The sequence below is a fragment of the Haliotis cracherodii genome, unplaced genomic scaffold (assembly GCF_022045235.1).
Source record: "Haliotis cracherodii isolate W230 unplaced genomic scaffold, xgHalCrac1.p SCAF_2, whole genome shotgun sequence".
Taxonomy (NCBI): domain Eukaryota; kingdom Metazoa; phylum Mollusca; class Gastropoda; order Lepetellida; family Haliotidae; genus Haliotis; species Haliotis cracherodii.
In genome coordinates, this window is record NW_027266275.1 from 62,027,762 (window position 1) to 62,045,921 (window position 18,160).

The 18,160-nt window shown below is 40.1% G+C and overlaps 1 protein-coding gene across 8 annotated transcripts in view; it reads left to right on the plus strand.

Annotated features, from left to right (window-relative positions):
* The window catches only part of LOC139468327 (unconventional myosin-XV-like), a 159,419-nt gene that overhangs the window by 92,261 nt on the left and 48,998 nt on the right, over positions 1 to 18,160 (plus strand). For all 8 annotated transcript variants that reach the window (XM_071250222.1, XM_071250219.1, XM_071250225.1 and 5 more), the window contains exons 19-22: positions 263 to 386; positions 1,803 to 1,978; positions 11,968 to 12,052; positions 17,277 to 17,366. In XM_071250222.1, the coding sequence (XP_071106323.1) occupies positions 263 to 386; positions 1,803 to 1,978; positions 11,968 to 12,052; positions 17,277 to 17,366 (475 nt within the window). The remainder of the gene's footprint in view (positions 1 to 262; positions 387 to 1,802; positions 1,979 to 11,967; positions 12,053 to 17,276; positions 17,367 to 18,160) is intronic.

Genomic DNA, 18,160 nt, shown 5'->3' on the forward strand with positions numbered 1-18,160 from the left:
TGAGGCCTTGTGCATTGAAGCAGGGAAAAAAAGATTTATTTTTCCTCTCAGAAATCCACGTGCAGCCTGATGTGCTCATGGCGGGGTATAAGGGATTAGTTCAGCCGCTCATAAATTTATTTCACTCCCAGGCGGGAAACATCTTAGTTATCAAGATCATGTGGACCAATCAGATCTCATCATTCTGACATGGAGGTATGATAAGATATTCTTTTGGTAATAGATTTGACATAGATGTATATTATGTATTTCTATATGTCAGGTACCGCTGTCTGATCAAAGAGAAGTACTTTCCCAACCGGCACCTACCCGCTGACGTGTGCACCAAGATTCTGCAATCCCAGGGTGCAGCGTTCTCCCAGCAGTTTCAAGTTGGAACATCCAAGGTAAGTAGCCATCTTGAAAAATGTTTGACAAATCAGTATTCACACTTTAAAATACACAAATTCACATCTATTAAGTTTTGATGTGTTTTATAAATTTGTTTAGTCACTTCAACAAGTTAAGTGTTAACTAGATGAAGATTTGAGCAATGGAATAGATTAAAGCATGTATCTTTTGGAAAAGAACTTTATGAAATCGATAAAGCATGATACTAAATGTCATTCCATAGCTCTGGGCTATATGTAATAGCATAGCCATGGTATTATGAACCTATAACGAATGTTTAGAAAAACTCAGATTTTACATAGTGAGAACAGTTACAAATTATTTATAAGCATTATGTATCACTCTGCACTCGTTTATTTAGGAAGTGCCTTTTGTCCCAGTGCTTAAAAACCATCTTGAATTCTTGCTTGATTGATCATTGTTAACAAGAGTTACTTCCCTTCAACTGCAGCTACTGACCTGTATTGTGCAATAATTGTCTTGTGGGTAATAAAATATAATTTATGTTCATGTTTGAAGTTGATGAATCTGTCATGCTGCATGTCGACTCATGACATCACCATCTGGGATGTGAGCAGACAGGGCAGATATGACACTCCATGCATGGTATAACAGAATATATTCCCACATTGCCTGTGCCTTAGACAGGGTGTCAAATGCATTCTGGGAATATGGACAGTGGCGTCTATTAGGAGTTTAAGTGTCAAACGCACTGTGGTTCTCTTATGCTGGAATCATGTTTCAGACGACATCACTTCGTCAGTTTGGGCGTGTTATTTAATTGTGTTACTGAGCGGCTACAGGTGATCAGTGTGTGGAGTGTAACCCCATGAATCAAGGATTGAGTGCAGAGTGCATACTCGGGTACTTCAGAGGAAAGATATTGCGGTATTATTATTTTAGGAGATGTGACTGTATTATGACAGTAGCGACACAAAGTACTTTCAGGCATTTCATATATTGTCAAGAAGCGTAGCTTGAATCTTGAACTTCGAGATTTGGGAAGATATGTGAACATTACTTCAGTGTAAGTTGGACTGACAATATCCCACGAGATGTACAGCCGACAGAGCATTGTGAGTTACCTCAACTCCATTCAGACCATGCTGCATAGTGAGGATGAACAGGATGTGCCTGGGAAGAACATTTCTCCATCAGAAGACAATTTCTCACTTATTTCAACTCTGGATGAGAATTATTCTTTCATACCCCCCTCGGAGGATTCCTACCAATATGCTTCTGCAGACAACAGTATCGCAGATTCCTACCAATATGCCTCCGCAGACAACAGTATTGCTCTGTACTCCATGCCGTCTGCTGACGATCTCTTTGAGGACTATTCCTCCCTCTCGCCGCCAGATTATGAGATAGACGATGATATGCATGTCTACATGAATCAAAATCAATTGCAGGTGTTCATGAAGGAGACATTTGAGCAGCATCTTGATGCTGAGGCTGCTAAGATCCAGAGAGTGGCTGTTATTCACATCCAGACCTTTGTCCGCGCTTGTCTGGCCAGGAAGAGGTTCCTGCGGATGAAGGCATCGTCGATGAAGATCCAGAAGATGGTGCGAATGGCAGTCAGAAGGTAAACATTTCAACATTTTTTAACTAAAAAAAGACACTCCTATTCATCTCTTGACAGATCAAATGATATGTGTTATGAGTATCTGAAAGTCATTGATTATGTTGTTGGTATTTTGTTGACCACTTTGCTGTGTAAATGAATGTGATGTGGTTGTTCTATGTCCCCCGGCATGCAATATGATGTGTGATGACAGCAGTGTGTGTCCTTGTTGACAGTGGTAGTCCCTGGGGACTTGTGCATTCACCAGCCTAAGCAGGCAGCTGCCGTTATTAGAACTCCTCCATCACCATCATCAACTCCTGATTAGATGGCATGACTGCAACATGTGGACTTTGTCTGCACTGTTGTTTGCCTTGGACAATCCCTGTGCAATTTGGTCCAATTGTGTGGAAGTAATAATTGGCAGTTTATGACAGTGTAGTTTATGTTTGTGTCGGTGTGGGTGCAGGGTGGGTGGTGATGGGGTGGGGTGGAATATGAGGCTATTTTTTAATGTGACTGACAGAAGAAAAACTGTAACATACCTTATAGATTAGGGCAGGGATGGGTAGCTCGGGTAACTTTGTATAAATTTGGACTTACCCTACCTGTATGTATTCAATATCAATTTCACCATTTCAGTAACTGATCATATTGTTCAGTATGTGTGTGTGTGTGTGTGTGTGTGCGTTGTGTTTGTGATTGTGTGTGTATGTGTGTGTGATTGTGTGATTGCGTGATTGCGTGATTGCGTGTGTGTGAGAGAGATTGTGTGTGAGATTGTTTTTGTGTGTGTGTGTTTGAGATTTTGAGATTGTGTGTGCGTGTGCGTGTGCGTGTGTGTGTGTGTGTGTGTGTGTGTGTGTGTGTGTGTGTGTGTGTGTGTGAACCTATGGTCATGGGGTTTGAATCCCAGATCCTGATTTTGTTTCTAGGTTGGTCAGCTTAAAACTCACTTTTCACACTGTACTTCATCTGCTTAGTTTTCAACCGAAAGTTAGGATTACTAAATTGAAAAGTTGATGGTAGACCAGAATTCCATGAAACCCATCAGCTCTTCATCCAGATCAAGCACTGGATCATTCACATGGTTGCTCAGGTCCTTCCTCCCTCAATATGCAGACCACTGTGCACTGATGAATGATCTGCAGCTGTGCACTGCATCTGTCCTGCACCTATCTACAGCTATATTCACATCCACCTTCCTGTACTTCACATGCATCTCCCCAGGTACATTCCGTAGGCTAGTGTTACTGTAATCCCTACCAACAGTCTGTAGAGGCTGACCCTTTACCTGCCCGCTCTGCAGTCTTGTGTCATCTAGCTCATGTTACACTTCCTGGTCCCCGCCCAAGAATCACAATAGCTGCCTCACAGTTGGGAGGGAACACCTTCACCAGACAGCATGGATCATCCAAGTCTAGTTCTCAGACAAGTTTGGCAAAAAATGGTTTCAGAACTGTTAATTTCTATAATGGACCATACGACACAGTACATAAAGAAATGCTAATTATTCCTTGTGTGAAATATATCAGAATTGTATCATTTGTATCCTGTGGTGGATCCAGCATGTTTAAAAGGGAGGGGTCCAAAATATCAAAATCCTCTCTCAGATAAGCTTACTGCCTACAACATACAACATTTGGCTTTCAAAAAGGGGGTGTCCGGACCCCCAGGTCAACCCCCCCCCGGATCCGCCTATGGTATCGGAATTGTATCATTTTGCAAACTTATATGGTGCAAAATGGGTTTTAAAATGTCAGTAAGCATTTGTTCAGATAATGGTTTTCATAATTTCAGGTTTTATCTTATTATCAAAGGTATGTCATTGTTTGCGCTGGGAGATGAGGTCAGGTGCTTGAAATGTTGTTGTGCAGGTATCTAGGACATTGATATGCACCCTCACATGTCTTCATCAGATCCCCTTACACCACCAGCAGTATTCTCTGCAGTAGTCTATTATACACACAGCAGCCGTGAAAGTCTTAAGTTACCATTTCAAGAAAGTAAAACGCATTTTAAGCAATTTCTATTGTCAATTCCCAGGTGTGGTGTGGTATGTACTTGACTTGGTAGTTTTTATAGTAATATGCACATTGCATCTTACTTGTCTGAACAAAACACCTAGTATCTAAGTCCAAGTGGGGGTTGGTGTGTTATCAATAGAGCGAGGACTTCACGACACCTAACTTAGATTTTGGTCATCACAATCACAGTTCCAGGAAATATCTTCGCTATAAGTAAGTTTGTTCTCATTTATTACTGTTGTTAGGAGATATTTAAAATATTTCTGTGTGTTTCTCGGTGGTTCCTACCTCTGTATCCACATCAGTGCTGGGCTGAGTCCAAGTCAACTACCTGGGTACCCGACCCCCTATTACCCGACCCCCTATTACCCGACCCCCTATTACCCGACCCCCTATTACCCGACCCTACCCGGGTACCCACTGCAAGTCTCAAGAGTAGGAACAAAATGTCTGATTGGTAATTGTTTTACTGCAGCCCTGGCTAAAACTATTTAGATACATGTTTCAAATAATCTGATCACTGAAGTTGACTGAAGCTTTATCTTTACTCAGACATATACAAGTCAAAAGGAATGTGTGCATCGTCAGAAAGAGATGCGAACTTGTGGTGTAACCAGTGTGGTATAGTGAGTTTTTGTCATTAAACAATATATCACGTGACTAACCACGGGTCCGGGTAGCCCTGTGGAAACCTGGGTCCTATTCAGGACCCACCCGTCCCGAGTACCAAAGTTACCCGTCCCAGCCCTAATCCACATATATGTTACTTTGAGATAATCACAAAAAAATCTTTATCCACGCTTTTTAATTTAATGTTTTCTTTTGATAAATATCCCCCAGACAAGTTTAGTGGAAATGCTAATTATAATCATTTGTTAAAAGTGTCATGACAGCCTGCTTATGTATGTATCAGGTTGTAGTGATACAGATTCCTCATAGATAAACCACAACCATTGTTTAACACTTCATGCACTCTCTGTGTGTGCTGGCCATGCTGGTGCATGTCCTACAGTGTGCTGGGATGAAATAGAAGCATGTTCCACTGTCCTACCTTTAACCCCAATGGGCCTTTGTTTTGTGAGTGAGTGAGTGAGTGAGTTGGGTTTAACGCCGCTTTTAACATTATTCCAGTTATATCGCGGCGTGTCAGCTTAATGTGGGAGGAAAGCCCGAAGTGATGCAGGTCTCAGACGTTTACCACTTCGGTGAAACCCACGAGCACGGGTATGGTGCTGACAAACCTAGAAACATAATCGGGGCGAACCGGGATTCGAACCCACAATCATAGGTTTCTGGCGTGCCCAAGGGACGCAACTCTGCAAATCGCGAATCGCGGCGCCTTAGACGAGTGGGCCACCCGTGCCCCCCTTTGTTTTGTAATCAACTGGGAATTAAGTCCATGTGGTGGACAGTGTAAAGAAATCTGTGTAAGTCCTTACAGTTATCTGAAAGGTTGAACTTGAATAATCATGAGTTCACTTACTCATCACTTCCTGGAATGAGCTGTTGTGTCCTTCTTCATGTTTTGGGGGCGGTAGGGTAGCCTAGTGGTTAAAGTGTTCGCTCGTCATGCCGAGACCTGGGTTCGAATCCCGACATGGGTACAATATGTGATATTGCTGGAATATTGCTAAAAGCGGCGTAAAACCTTACTCACTCACTCACTCTTCATGTTTTGTTATTCCTGCATAATTTGATACAAACATAGATATGTATTACATGTGTGATCATACAGTACATGATTTCATGTACATGATTTCTTTATTGGTTATATCAGATTTATCATAAACTGTGCAAATTTTGATATTCCTCACAGTTATGCCATTAAACTCTTGGAAATAAAAATAAAATATGACAGCCGTCTTCAGAAACAACACTATGAGTGATTGTTTGATCTGGTAGTCGAAATAACAACAAATTACTGCCACCTGCTCCAGCAATCGATCATTCATTTTCAATGATCATTCATTAGCATTTATCTATGATGATCTTTGATCGAATGTGATATGGGCAAATTTGCTGGGTTTATTCTTGGAGGAGGAAAATGCAAAAGGAAATTAAATTTCGTAGAATTCTTAGAATAGAATATATGTAAAGTTTGGAGGTCGCATAAAATGCATGTCACTAAACTCCTTCTTGTCGTCCTGGTGACAAGTACTCTGTTCATTTAAGAAAATTGTTATATTTCTGATGCACATGTCATCTATATGAACAAAATATGTAAAGTACATCTAAAAATTACTCACAAACATAACAAAATAATGTAGACCTTGTTTCAAAAATCAAATTTAATCAAATTTTTTCTCATGATGGATGTGACAGATTTTTTTTATGAGAAGTGTATATTATTGATGTTAATGATAAACTGAGAGTGCTATTTAAATTATATGTTAAATTCTCCATTACAGATGCAAACATCTGACTGATACTTAAGGCTAAATGTGGCTGATACCCCTGACAATTTATCACATGTATGCCCCCTACCCCCCCACCCCCCCACCCCATCCCACCACACCACCACACCCTATCATCACCCCTACCCCCCATCACACCCCACCACCACACCCTATCATCACCCCCTATCTTCTCATAACACCCCACCATACCCTATCATCACTCATCCCCCCCTACCCCCCCATCACACCCCACCACCCTTTCATCACCCCTACCCCCTATCATCCCATCACATTACACCCTACCCAGTTCACCACCAACCTTCCATACCCACCTGGAGTGACACAATACTTTGTCACATATCCATGCCCCACCCACTTACAACTGCCATTGCAAGTAATTTGTGATGCTAAAAAGTGTGCATATATTGGAGATCCCACTGATTGACGAGAGTGTGTTGTAGTGGTGCATATTTATATTTATGATCATCACTGACACCTCGGTGTAACAGTGAGGAACTACTGCGACACTGATATGTCATAACTCCTGGTCAAGAAGAGCAGGAAAACTGTGTGAGTAACATCTTATCAATATATCTATTTAAACATGTGGTAGGTATTGTATTTATTGAATATGAAAATTTTCCTGCATTTCCGAGACACGATTGTTTGATATTTGATAGAATTATCTCTTCGCAAAAGTATGACTGTCTCAAGTGTTCTGTTAATGTCAACATGGCTCATATTTCTTATCAACACTCATGCACTGAAGCTCTCCTTCAAAAAAGTTGTTTTTTTAATAATTTTTGAAATCTTGATCAATTCATAAGGAAAAATAAACCTCAGATATTTGAAGTATTAAATCATATGGGAGGACTATAAGTGACTGATATTGTAGCAAGACCGCAAAAGTATGACTGTCTCAAGTGTTCTATTAATGACAACATGGCTCATATTTCTTATCAACACTCATGCACTGAAGCTCTCCTTCAAAAAAGTTGTTTTTTTAATAATTTTTGAAATCTTGATCAATTCATAAGGAAAAATAAACCTCAGATATTTGAAGTATTAAATCATATGGGAGGACTATAAGTGACTGATATTGTAGCAAGACCAGCTGTTCCCATTGATCAATCGCTGGATCTATACACATATGTTGTACTGAATACGACAGCTATGGTATACGACCATGTATATCACGGCCATTGAAACACAGCAATCTATAAGCCATGGAGCAGGCCGCCTCATCAGGAGAAATAACATTATTTCTCACTTCCACCAGTGAGGGAGACGATGTGCCAGATATTGGCAGGTACAATGGATGTGATTGGATACTTTAACTGGAGTTATATTTCTCGTATTTCCCATGGATGTAGATTCCTGTATACTAGCAGATTGTCCTGGATGTAAACACAGGATATACCAAGTGCTGATTGAGCTGGGTGTACAAGTTGAAAGTTGGTAAACTTTGCCAGATCTAGAATGATGAAAATGTCTAGTATGAGTGGACTTGATTTTAGTTATTGAAGCATGTGCATTTATGTGGCCGGTATTCTCAATTCAGCCATCATATTGTTCTCGTCTATTGATTCCCAGTTGTGACTCATATCGTATAGCGCAGTTTGCTGTTCACTGTATATACAATGAGTTTCTGTCCTTTTCAGAAAGCTAATTGGCTTTACTGTACAACAGAATGTCATTTTTTTAAAGAACGTGAAGTTTCTAAAGCTTTTCAAGGGTCAGGCCAGGGACTATTTACTCCCCATGTCTGCCGCAGATGTGGACAAAATTCACAAATTGGATTTAAAGATTTTCCGATTAAAGTTGTAATAAATTTCAACTTAATATGTCAAAGCTTTGCATTTGTGACTTAGTTTTACATCAATGTCTGGAATACAATGTTAGAATGTCTCTGAATGTGAGATTATATAACATTCAAAAACATACTGAAATGGATTTTGTACCAATTTCGTCAGTGACAGTCACTAAGTATCATGTTGTCTCTATAGTATACAGTTGGGTAACAGAATTCTTGATGAGCAAGCTTACATTGCACTGGCTTTAAGCGGAACTGTGCAGTTTGTTTTAGGTTGAAAGTCACTCTCAAGACTTTATTTCTATTAATTCCTGTCAGGTTCTCTCTATGTGAACAGAAGTTATTGAAAGAGCCACGTACCCATCATCACACATGAATTAGTGGCATATCATTGGTTAATGAGGGAAGTTAAAGTACAAGATTATTGCACTTATATAGCGTGCGTGCGTGTGTGCGTGCATGCGTGCATGTGTGGTTGTGTGTGTGTGTGTACAGACTACTACTATTGATGCTATTATATTTGACACAACTAGTTGTGGTTAGTTTACTATTCTAAGTCCAATGTTTTTTTTTGCATGGCTGAAAAAAATCAGGAAGTATTCCTTTTTTTATCATTGATTGCTTGATCTCATGGAGTGACTCCTAAAACTGTTTCATACCTAAATCAAATCAATGACATACCAATGTACCACACTGAGGATAAGTTTTGTTTTTAATACTTGGTTGCATATAGGTCATACTACATAGGTGCAATGTATGATGTCAGTGCTAGGTGTCCCCTGCAGTGATATGTAGGTCATACTTCCTAGGTACAATGTATGAGGTCTGTGCTTGGTGTCCTTGACAGTGATGTATGGGTCATACTACCTAGGTACAATGTATGAAGTCAGTGCTTGGTGGCCCGTGAAGATCAGGGGTAGAATAGGTCTTCAGCAGCCCATTCTTGCCGTATAAGGCGACTATGCTTGTCGCAAGAGGCGACTAACGGGATTGGGTGGTCAGACTCGCTGACTTGGTTGAAGCATGTCATCGATCCCAATTGTGTGGATCGATGCTCATGACATCAATCACTGGATTGTTTGGCCCAGACTTGATTATTTACAGACCGCTGTCATATTGCTGGAATATTGCTGAGTGCGGCGCAAACCAAACAACAAACTAGTGCTTGGTGTTCCCTACAGTGATATATAGGTGATATTTCCACAGTACGATGTATGAGGTCAGTGCTTGGTGTCCCCCTACAATGTCCACTACAGTGATATATATAGGTCATATTACCTATGTACAATATATCACGTCAGTGCTTGGTGTCCCCTACAATGTCCACTACAGTGATATATATAGGTCATATTACCTACGTACAATATATCAGGTCAGTGCTTGGTGTCCCCCTACAATGTCCACTACAGTGATATATATAGGTCATATTACCTACGTACAATATATCACGTCAGTGCTTGGTGTCCCTTACAATGTCCACTACAGTGATATATATAGGTCATATTGACTACGTACAATATATCAGGTCAGTGCTTGGTGTCCCCTACAATGTCCACTACAGTGATATATATAGGTCATATTGACTATGTACAATATATCAGGTCAGTGCTTGGTGTCACCCTACAATGTCCACTACAGTGATGTATATAGGTCATATTACCTACGTACAATATATCAGGTCAGTGCTTGGTGTCTCCTACAATGTCCACTACAGTGATATATATAGGTCATACTACCTAGGTACAATGTATGATGTCAGTGCTTGATGTGCCCTACAGTGATAAGTGGGTCATACTACCTAGGGGCAACGTATAAGGTTAGTGCTTGATGTTACCTACAATGACCCCAACAGTGATATATAGTTCATATTACCTAGTGGCAACGTATGAGGTCAGTGCTTGATGTTACCTACAATGACCCCAACAGTGATAAAAAGTTCATATTACCTAGGGGCAACGTATGAGGTCAGTGCTTGATGTTACCTACAATGACCCCAACAGTGATATATAGTTCATATTACCTAGGTACAATGTTTGAGGTCTGTGCTTGATGTTACCTACAGTGATATATAGGTCATACTACCTAGGTACAATGTTTGAGGTCAGTGCTTGATGTTACCTACAGTGATATATAGATCATACTACCTAGGTACAATGTTTGAGGTCTGTGCTTGATGTTACCTACAGTGATATATAGGTCATACTACCTAGGTACAATGTTTGAGGTCAGTGCTTGATGTTACCTACAGTGATATATAGATCATACTACCTAGGTACAATGTTTGAGGTCAGTGCTTGATGTTACCTACAGTGATATATAGGTCATACTACCTAGGTACAATGTTTGAGGTCTGTGCTTGATGTTACCTACAGTGATATATAGGTCAGACTACCTAGGTACAGTGTTTGAGTTCAGTGCTTGATGTTACCTACAGTGATATATAGGTCATACTACCTAGGTACAATGTTTGAGGTCTGTGCTTGATGTTACCTACAGTGATATATAGGTCATACTACCTAGGTACAATGTTTGAGGTCAGTGCTTGATGTTACCTACAGTGATATATAGGTCATACTACCTAGGTACAATGTTTGAGGTCTGTGCTTGATGTTACCTACAGTGATATATAGGTCATACTACCTAGGTACAATGTTTGACGTCAGTGCTTGATGTTACCTACAGTGATATATAGGTCATACTACCTAGGTACAATGTTTGAGATCAGTGCTTGATGTTACCTACAGTGATACATAGGTCATACTACCTAGGTACAATGTTTGAGGTCTGTGCTTGATGTTACCTACAGTGATATATAGGTCATACTACCTAGGTACAATGTTTGAGGCCTGTGCTTGATGTTACCTACAGTGATATATAGGTCATACTACCTAGGTACAATGTTTGGGGTCAGTGCCTTGTGTCTGCTCCATACTAATGTTGATAATACTTACACAGCGTTGGTGCAGTAACTTACTCAGGCATTAGTTAGAAGGATCCAGTTCCACACTTGTTGAATGCTCTCATGTGCTTCATCTTGTGCATTCCTGATGCAGTGCAGCTGCAGAACAACATAGCTGTGATACAAGGTGTTGTGTTTATGAATGTGTACACCTGGGCTGAGATCGTGCTGTGTTAAGCTGAGGTAGACACGTCCATAGACTGTATGCTTGTGGCCTGAGGCAGACAGACAAGTGGGAGTTTGCAGCTCGTTCACCAAAGACAGACAATAAAAACTGCCATTTGTTATGTCTACAAGAAATTTAGAAAACATGCACATTTTAATTTCATGATTGCTTTCCCCTTTAATGTCTAAAAGCATGCATGTTAAAATGTGAGGTTTTCTGAAATTCATTACATTAGAATATATTGAAAAATTCTTTCATATGGCCACTCTTTTCATTAAATAAATAATTGTCACCATGATTTCCTCCCATTACTAAATTAAACACAAAAGCAAATCAATTATGTTATCATCAATCTCTTGCTATTGGTCGGATTCAATATCCTTCGCTTACAGACATAATATGCCCTAGAAACCGTGTTTGGCATGTTTCTGTTCTGAATGAGTTTCCAGTAGCACATCAATACTGTTAGGCAGATTGAAGTCCCCCAGACACTGCCGTCCCCTGGCGTGTTACTCATCCATTCTGCCACCTTTTCCTTCAGAATCAAAGATGTAGCCTGGATTACAGCTGGGCCAACAAGTCTGTGGCCAGTCATGGACCAATAACACTGGTTCTGCAACTTGATGGAATGTTCCTATCTTAATTTCAGAAAAAAGTTCAAAGCTCTGCGCAATGGAATCATCAAAGCCCAGGCCCAGTTTCGGATGTACAGGCAGCGGACTCGCTATTTGCAGGTATGTTTACATATTTTCAATTCGTTTTCTGATCATCACTTTGTCATGTTTTTTCCTTTCATCTTGAAACTTTCATTTTAAACATCAGTCAAAAACATCCATTTTGCATGGTATGGATACAAGCCATGCTTTCAGTTGAGCTGTGTAATATGCAGAACAGGAACAGTATTTACTTTGTGATCTGATCGAACAAAACATGTTATGGTACAAATTTATTTGTTTTCTTTACATTGCTAGATGGAAGAGGTAATTCCGATTTGAATTTGTTGTTTTTGTTAGCATTATGAAAAGTTTTTTGTTCCCAAGTCTTCAGCTTTTGTTGTAGGATTCGGTAGCAAGTTGATAGTTGAGTTGTAGGAAAAGTAGCAGTTATGCATGTACACCATTCTTTAAATCACATATAGACAGGTCCTGAATATTATTTATATTGCACTTCATAGATATTTGTAAACAGAATAGAATTATTACAAGCAAACACAGCTGAGTGTTGTCCTTGTGTGGACTAGATATGGTTGTCCAGTATAGTGGGCAATGTGCTAGTCCACAGCTGAGTGTTGTCCTTGTGTGGACTAGATATGGTTGTCCAGTATAGTGGGCAGTGTGCTAGTCCACAGCTGAGTGTTGTCCTTGTGTGGACTAGATATGGTTGTCCAGTGTTGTGGGCAGTGTGCTAGTCCACAGCTGAGTGTTGTCCTTGAGTGTACTAGATATGGTTGTCCAGTGGTGTGGGCAGTGTGCTAGTCCACAGCTGAGTGTTGTCCTTGTGTGGACTAGATATGGTTGTCCAGTGTTGTGGGCAGTGTGCTAGTCAACAGCTGAGTGTTGTCCTTGTGTGGACTAGATAGGGTTGTCCAGTGTCGTGGGCAGTGTGCTAGTCAACAGCTGAGTGTTGTCCTTGTGATCAGCTAGATATGGTTGTCCAGTATAGTGGGCAGTGTGCTAGTCCACAGCTGAGTGTTGTCCTTGTGTGGACTAGATAGGGTTGTCCAGTGTTGTGGGCAGTGTGCTAGTCCACAGCTGAGTGTTGTCCTTGTGTGGACTAGATATGGTTGTCCAGTATAGTGGGCAGTGTGCTAGTCCACAGCTGAGTGTTGTCCTTGTGTGGACTAGATATGGTTGTCCAGTATAGTGGGCAGTGTGCTAGTCCACAGCTGAGTGTTGTCCTTGAGTGTACTAGATAGGGTAGTCCAGTATAGTGGGCAGTGTGCTAGTCCACAGCTGAGTGTTGTCCTTGAGTGTACTAGATAGGGTAGTCCAGTATAGTGGGCAGTGTGCTAGTCCACAGCTGAGTGTTGTCCTTGAGTGTACTAGATAGGGTAGTCCAGTATAGTGGGCAGTGTGCTAGTCCACAGCTGAGTGTTGTCCTTGTGTGGACTAGATAGGGTAGTCCAGTATATTGGGCAGTGTGCTAGTCCACAGCTGAGTGTTGTCCTTGAGTGTACTAGATAGGGTAGTCCATGTCGTGGGCAGTGACTAGGTAGAATCAGGTAGATACGGTTTCATAGCCTCATACTGATGATATATACTGTAGGTGTACTGATGATATATACTGTAGGTGTACTGATGATATATCCCACAGGTGTACTGATAATATATATAGTAGGTGTACTGGTGATATATACTGTAGGTGTACAGGTAATATATACTGTAGGTGTACTGATGATATATACTGTAGGTGTACTGATGATATATACTGTAGGTGTACTGATGATATATCCCACAGGTGTACTGATAATATATATAGTAGGTGTACTGGTGATATATGCCACAGGTGTACTGATAATATATACTGTAGGTGTACTGATGGTTTATACTGTAGGTGTACTGATGATATATATTGTAGGTGTACTGATGATATATACTGTAGGTGTACTGATGATATATATTGTAGGTGTTCTGATGATATATACTGTAGGTGTACTGATGATATATACTGTAGGTGTACTGATGATATATACTATAGGTGTACTGATGATATATGCCACTGGTGTACTGATGATATATACTGTAGGTGTACTGATGATAAATACTGTAGGTGTACTGATGATATATATTTTATGTGTACTGATGATATATACTGTATATGTACTGATGATATATATTGTAGGTGTTCTGATGATATATACTGTAGGTGTACTGATGATATAAACTGTAGGTGTACTGGTGATATATATTGTAGGTGTACTGATGATATATACTGTAGGTGTACTGATGATATATACTGTAGGTGTACTGATGATATATACTGTAGGTGTACTGATGATATATACTGTAGGTGTACTGATGATATATACTGTAGGTGTACTGATGATATATACTGTAGGTGTACAGATGATATATACTGTAGGTGTACAGATGATATATACTGTAGGTGTACTGATGATATATACTGTAGGTGTACTGATGATATATACAGTAGTAGGGATGATACATACTGTAGGAATGGTATGTACAAGAGTAGAATGATATATACAATGGAAGTCGATGTGGTATATGCAATTGGAGTTAAGGGATGATATATACATTGGGAAGACAGTGTGATGTTTACAAAAGGTGCAGACATGCAGATGGGACACATGTAGATGGGACACATGCAGATGGGACACATGACATAGAGTGATTCCCTGGTTTGCACTGACATGACCTATTGATTGACCTATATCTGGGCTGTTCCACGTCTTCATTGTGCATTAGCTTCATCCCAAATATCGGAGAGCCCGTGAAGTGTGACGCCAGCAGCAAAACATGCCTCCAGGACCCCTTCACTAGATGAAAACAGAATAATTACATTCAGGACATTTAAAAACTTAGTCCTGAGTTTAGTTTTATATAGATATCCTGGAGATTTAAAGATAGCTTCACAAAAATACCCCAACTGGCTCATGAATCACATCTGATAGTAACCAGATAGTTACAAACAGAAACAGAATATGCATGCATGAATCAGATTGTTTAATCAATGTGCATAGTGTGTAAAAAAAATCATTTTGTATTATATATCTATTAATAATATATAAAAGCAACAAAACTCTTTCCATAATCGTAAGAGTTCATTGTAGGATTCCATTGTGATCACCATGTGTAATACCGTATTCGACGGAATAAGCGCCCAGCTCTTATAAGCACCCACGGCCATATTTGCTAATATATTGGCTAATGAACAATCCCACTTAGCACCTCTTCCGATTGATCAATGTGCACAAGACTTATTTCTTCGTGTATAATACGTGTGTTATATGCATCCTTAATTATGGGAAATTATATTCTGGAAAAATATATCTGGTGTTTATAAACATTTCAGGCTGTCAGCATAAACCACGAAATTAATGATCTTTCAACTCTGTTGTTTTTCACCAAAATTATATTCTATTAAGAGCCCCCCTATTTCTAATTTTGAGAGTGCCCTCGGTGCATATTATTTCAAATACGGTACCTGAATGAGTTTGTGAGTGAGTATGGTTTTACGCCGCTTTTAACAATATTCCGGTTATATCATGGCAGGGGACACCAGAAATGAGCTCGCACATTGTACCCATGTGGGGAATCGAACCTGGGTCTTTGGTATATTGAGTGAACGTTTTAACCACTAGACTACCATACTGCCCTGTATAACCTGAATGACTTCCTCGAAGCAATATTTCATCACATGTATATGGTATACCATGTACAACATGTTCAGCATTCAGGGCAAGTATGGTAACATAGAGAAGGCCCGGATAGGACCTAGTAGGATGGAAGGATGAGATAGGCATTGTGACCATTAACCTTCTAGTGCCTCACAGGCAACTTTGGTTGTATGCTCCCCAGAGAGCTGAGAATGAAAATCAACTGCACAATGACAGTGATCCATTGGCCAGGGTATTCATGTAACACTTTAAGAATGCTTTAGGATATGGATCTGGTGCATTATAAATATGCATATTATCATTATTACTTTTTTTAATTATACATTTATCAAAACAGGCATCCAGCACATAATGTAACTTGTTTACAGCTGTGATTGTGAATAAATTAGGAGGCTAAATCTTAAATTTCAGTTAAAAAGGTCAACACTCTGGGTTGTTTGTATGAGCATCCCTACACTAGGGAAAGAGGGGCGGTGGGGTAGTCTAGTGGTTAAAGCGTTCGCTCGTTATGCCGACGACCCGGGTTCGATTCCCGACATGGGTACAATGTGTGAAGCCAATTTCTGGTGTCCCCCGCCGTGATATTGCCGGTATATTGCTATAAGCGGGGTAAACCAAACTCACTCACTCACTAGGGTAGGGACATGTTCAGCACAAAAGTTTAACAAAATGTTGTAGATGCTGTACTGTCGATGCCTCCAGAATGAGACATTTCTGGTTGAGCTAATTTATTGTTACAGTGCAGCCGATATGTGTAATGCAGTTTTTTTTATCAACATGGAATATAGTGAGGCTTGACCTAGTGGTGAATACAGATGTGTGTTTTATCGTATTATCACCCAACTTGGCCTCGGGAGATGATACAAATGTTTCTCTATTGATGATATCTCACACTTTGAACATTTACATACAGACCCTCAGAGGGACTGACTGTCTCTGGAGGAAGGTGGTAGTCTGTTGGTGTTACTGACAGTGAGGTTGAACCAGGTTGGAACTTGACTCTTTGTGTAGGGTGGTTGGAACGCATGTCCAGCTTCGTAGTGTATGTATCCATGGTAGTTTCTTGACTCTTTGAGTAGGGTGGTTGGAACGCGTGTCCAGCTTCGTAGTGTATGTATCCATGGTAGTTTCTCGACTCTTTGTGTAGGGTGGTTGGAACGCGTGTCCAGCTTCGTAGTGTATGTATCCCTGGTAGTTTCTTGACTCTTTGAGAAGGGTGGTTGGAACGCGTGTCCAGCTTCGTAGTGTATGTATCCATGGTAGTTTTTTGAATCTTTGAGTAGGGTCTTTGGAACGCATGTCCAGCTTCGTAGTGTATGTATCCATGGTAGTTTTTTAATTTGAGTAGGGTGGTTGGAACGCGTGTCCAGCTTCGTAGTGTATGTATCCATGGTAGTTTCTTGACTCTTTGAGTAGGGTGGTTGGAACGCGTGTCCAGCTTCATAGTGTATGTATCCATGGTAGTTTCTTGACTCCGTTGAGTTTGTGTCAGTCTCATGTTTACGTCATCACTGATCCGTCAGTTATTGTGTCATCCATGTTCAATAGTGTAGTAGTAGTGACTTGATGTTAGCGTTTGAACGGGACATATGTTGCAGACAAGAGAACAGATACGTCAGAAGCTAGAGGTGGAACGCCAGGCTCGCAAGCAGCAGGAGGCTAAGGAAAAGATGGAACGCGAAAAACGGGTGAGTTGATATGGAGCTTATAATAACATGTGGGATGATATGCTAAACATGTTATATGATTGCTGCAACTATTATATAATATATATACTCACTACCAAAAGAAATGCGAACCATGTGATATAAGAAGTATGTACGGTAAGAAGATGTTGCCAATTTGTACCACTTAATGACAAACTAACAATCAGTCAAGTGTTACCTCAATGTCTTTTTTCTTACCACGTACTGCACATGATTTCCAAACTTTACACGCTAATTCTGCACGAGACATATGGTGCTTCTCGAGTCATGGATCTATGACGTCACATGTGATGTGTTCATGAGTGTTGATTCACACAACATAACAGTAGGTTCGTTTGTGCGTTGAACTAATCTAATATATCTTTGATATGAATTTTTTTTCATATATTAACCAACATATATGGTATTCGCGTTTCTTTTGTTGTGAGTATATATGAGCTTTAATTTCATATGGGACAACACATACTCAGATTTGACAGTTTCTGCACAGATATTGGACAAAATGGAAATGTAAGCGATCTATACGTGTTAATTCATTAAATTACTTTGAGATTGTAATCAGGGTCTGTCACTGTTCAACCAAAGATGTCACATAGTCACATAAAGAACAATGACCATTGATAAGACATTTCAGTGACACCGCGGCTCTAATCTTGCTCATGTAACAAGCATGCTCGTCAAGTGTTGAATAATCTGATGCAGAGCAACATAGTTGACATATGTCTCATAGCCAAACGAAAACTAGGAAATTTTATTACAGAAATGTGTTTTTTCTG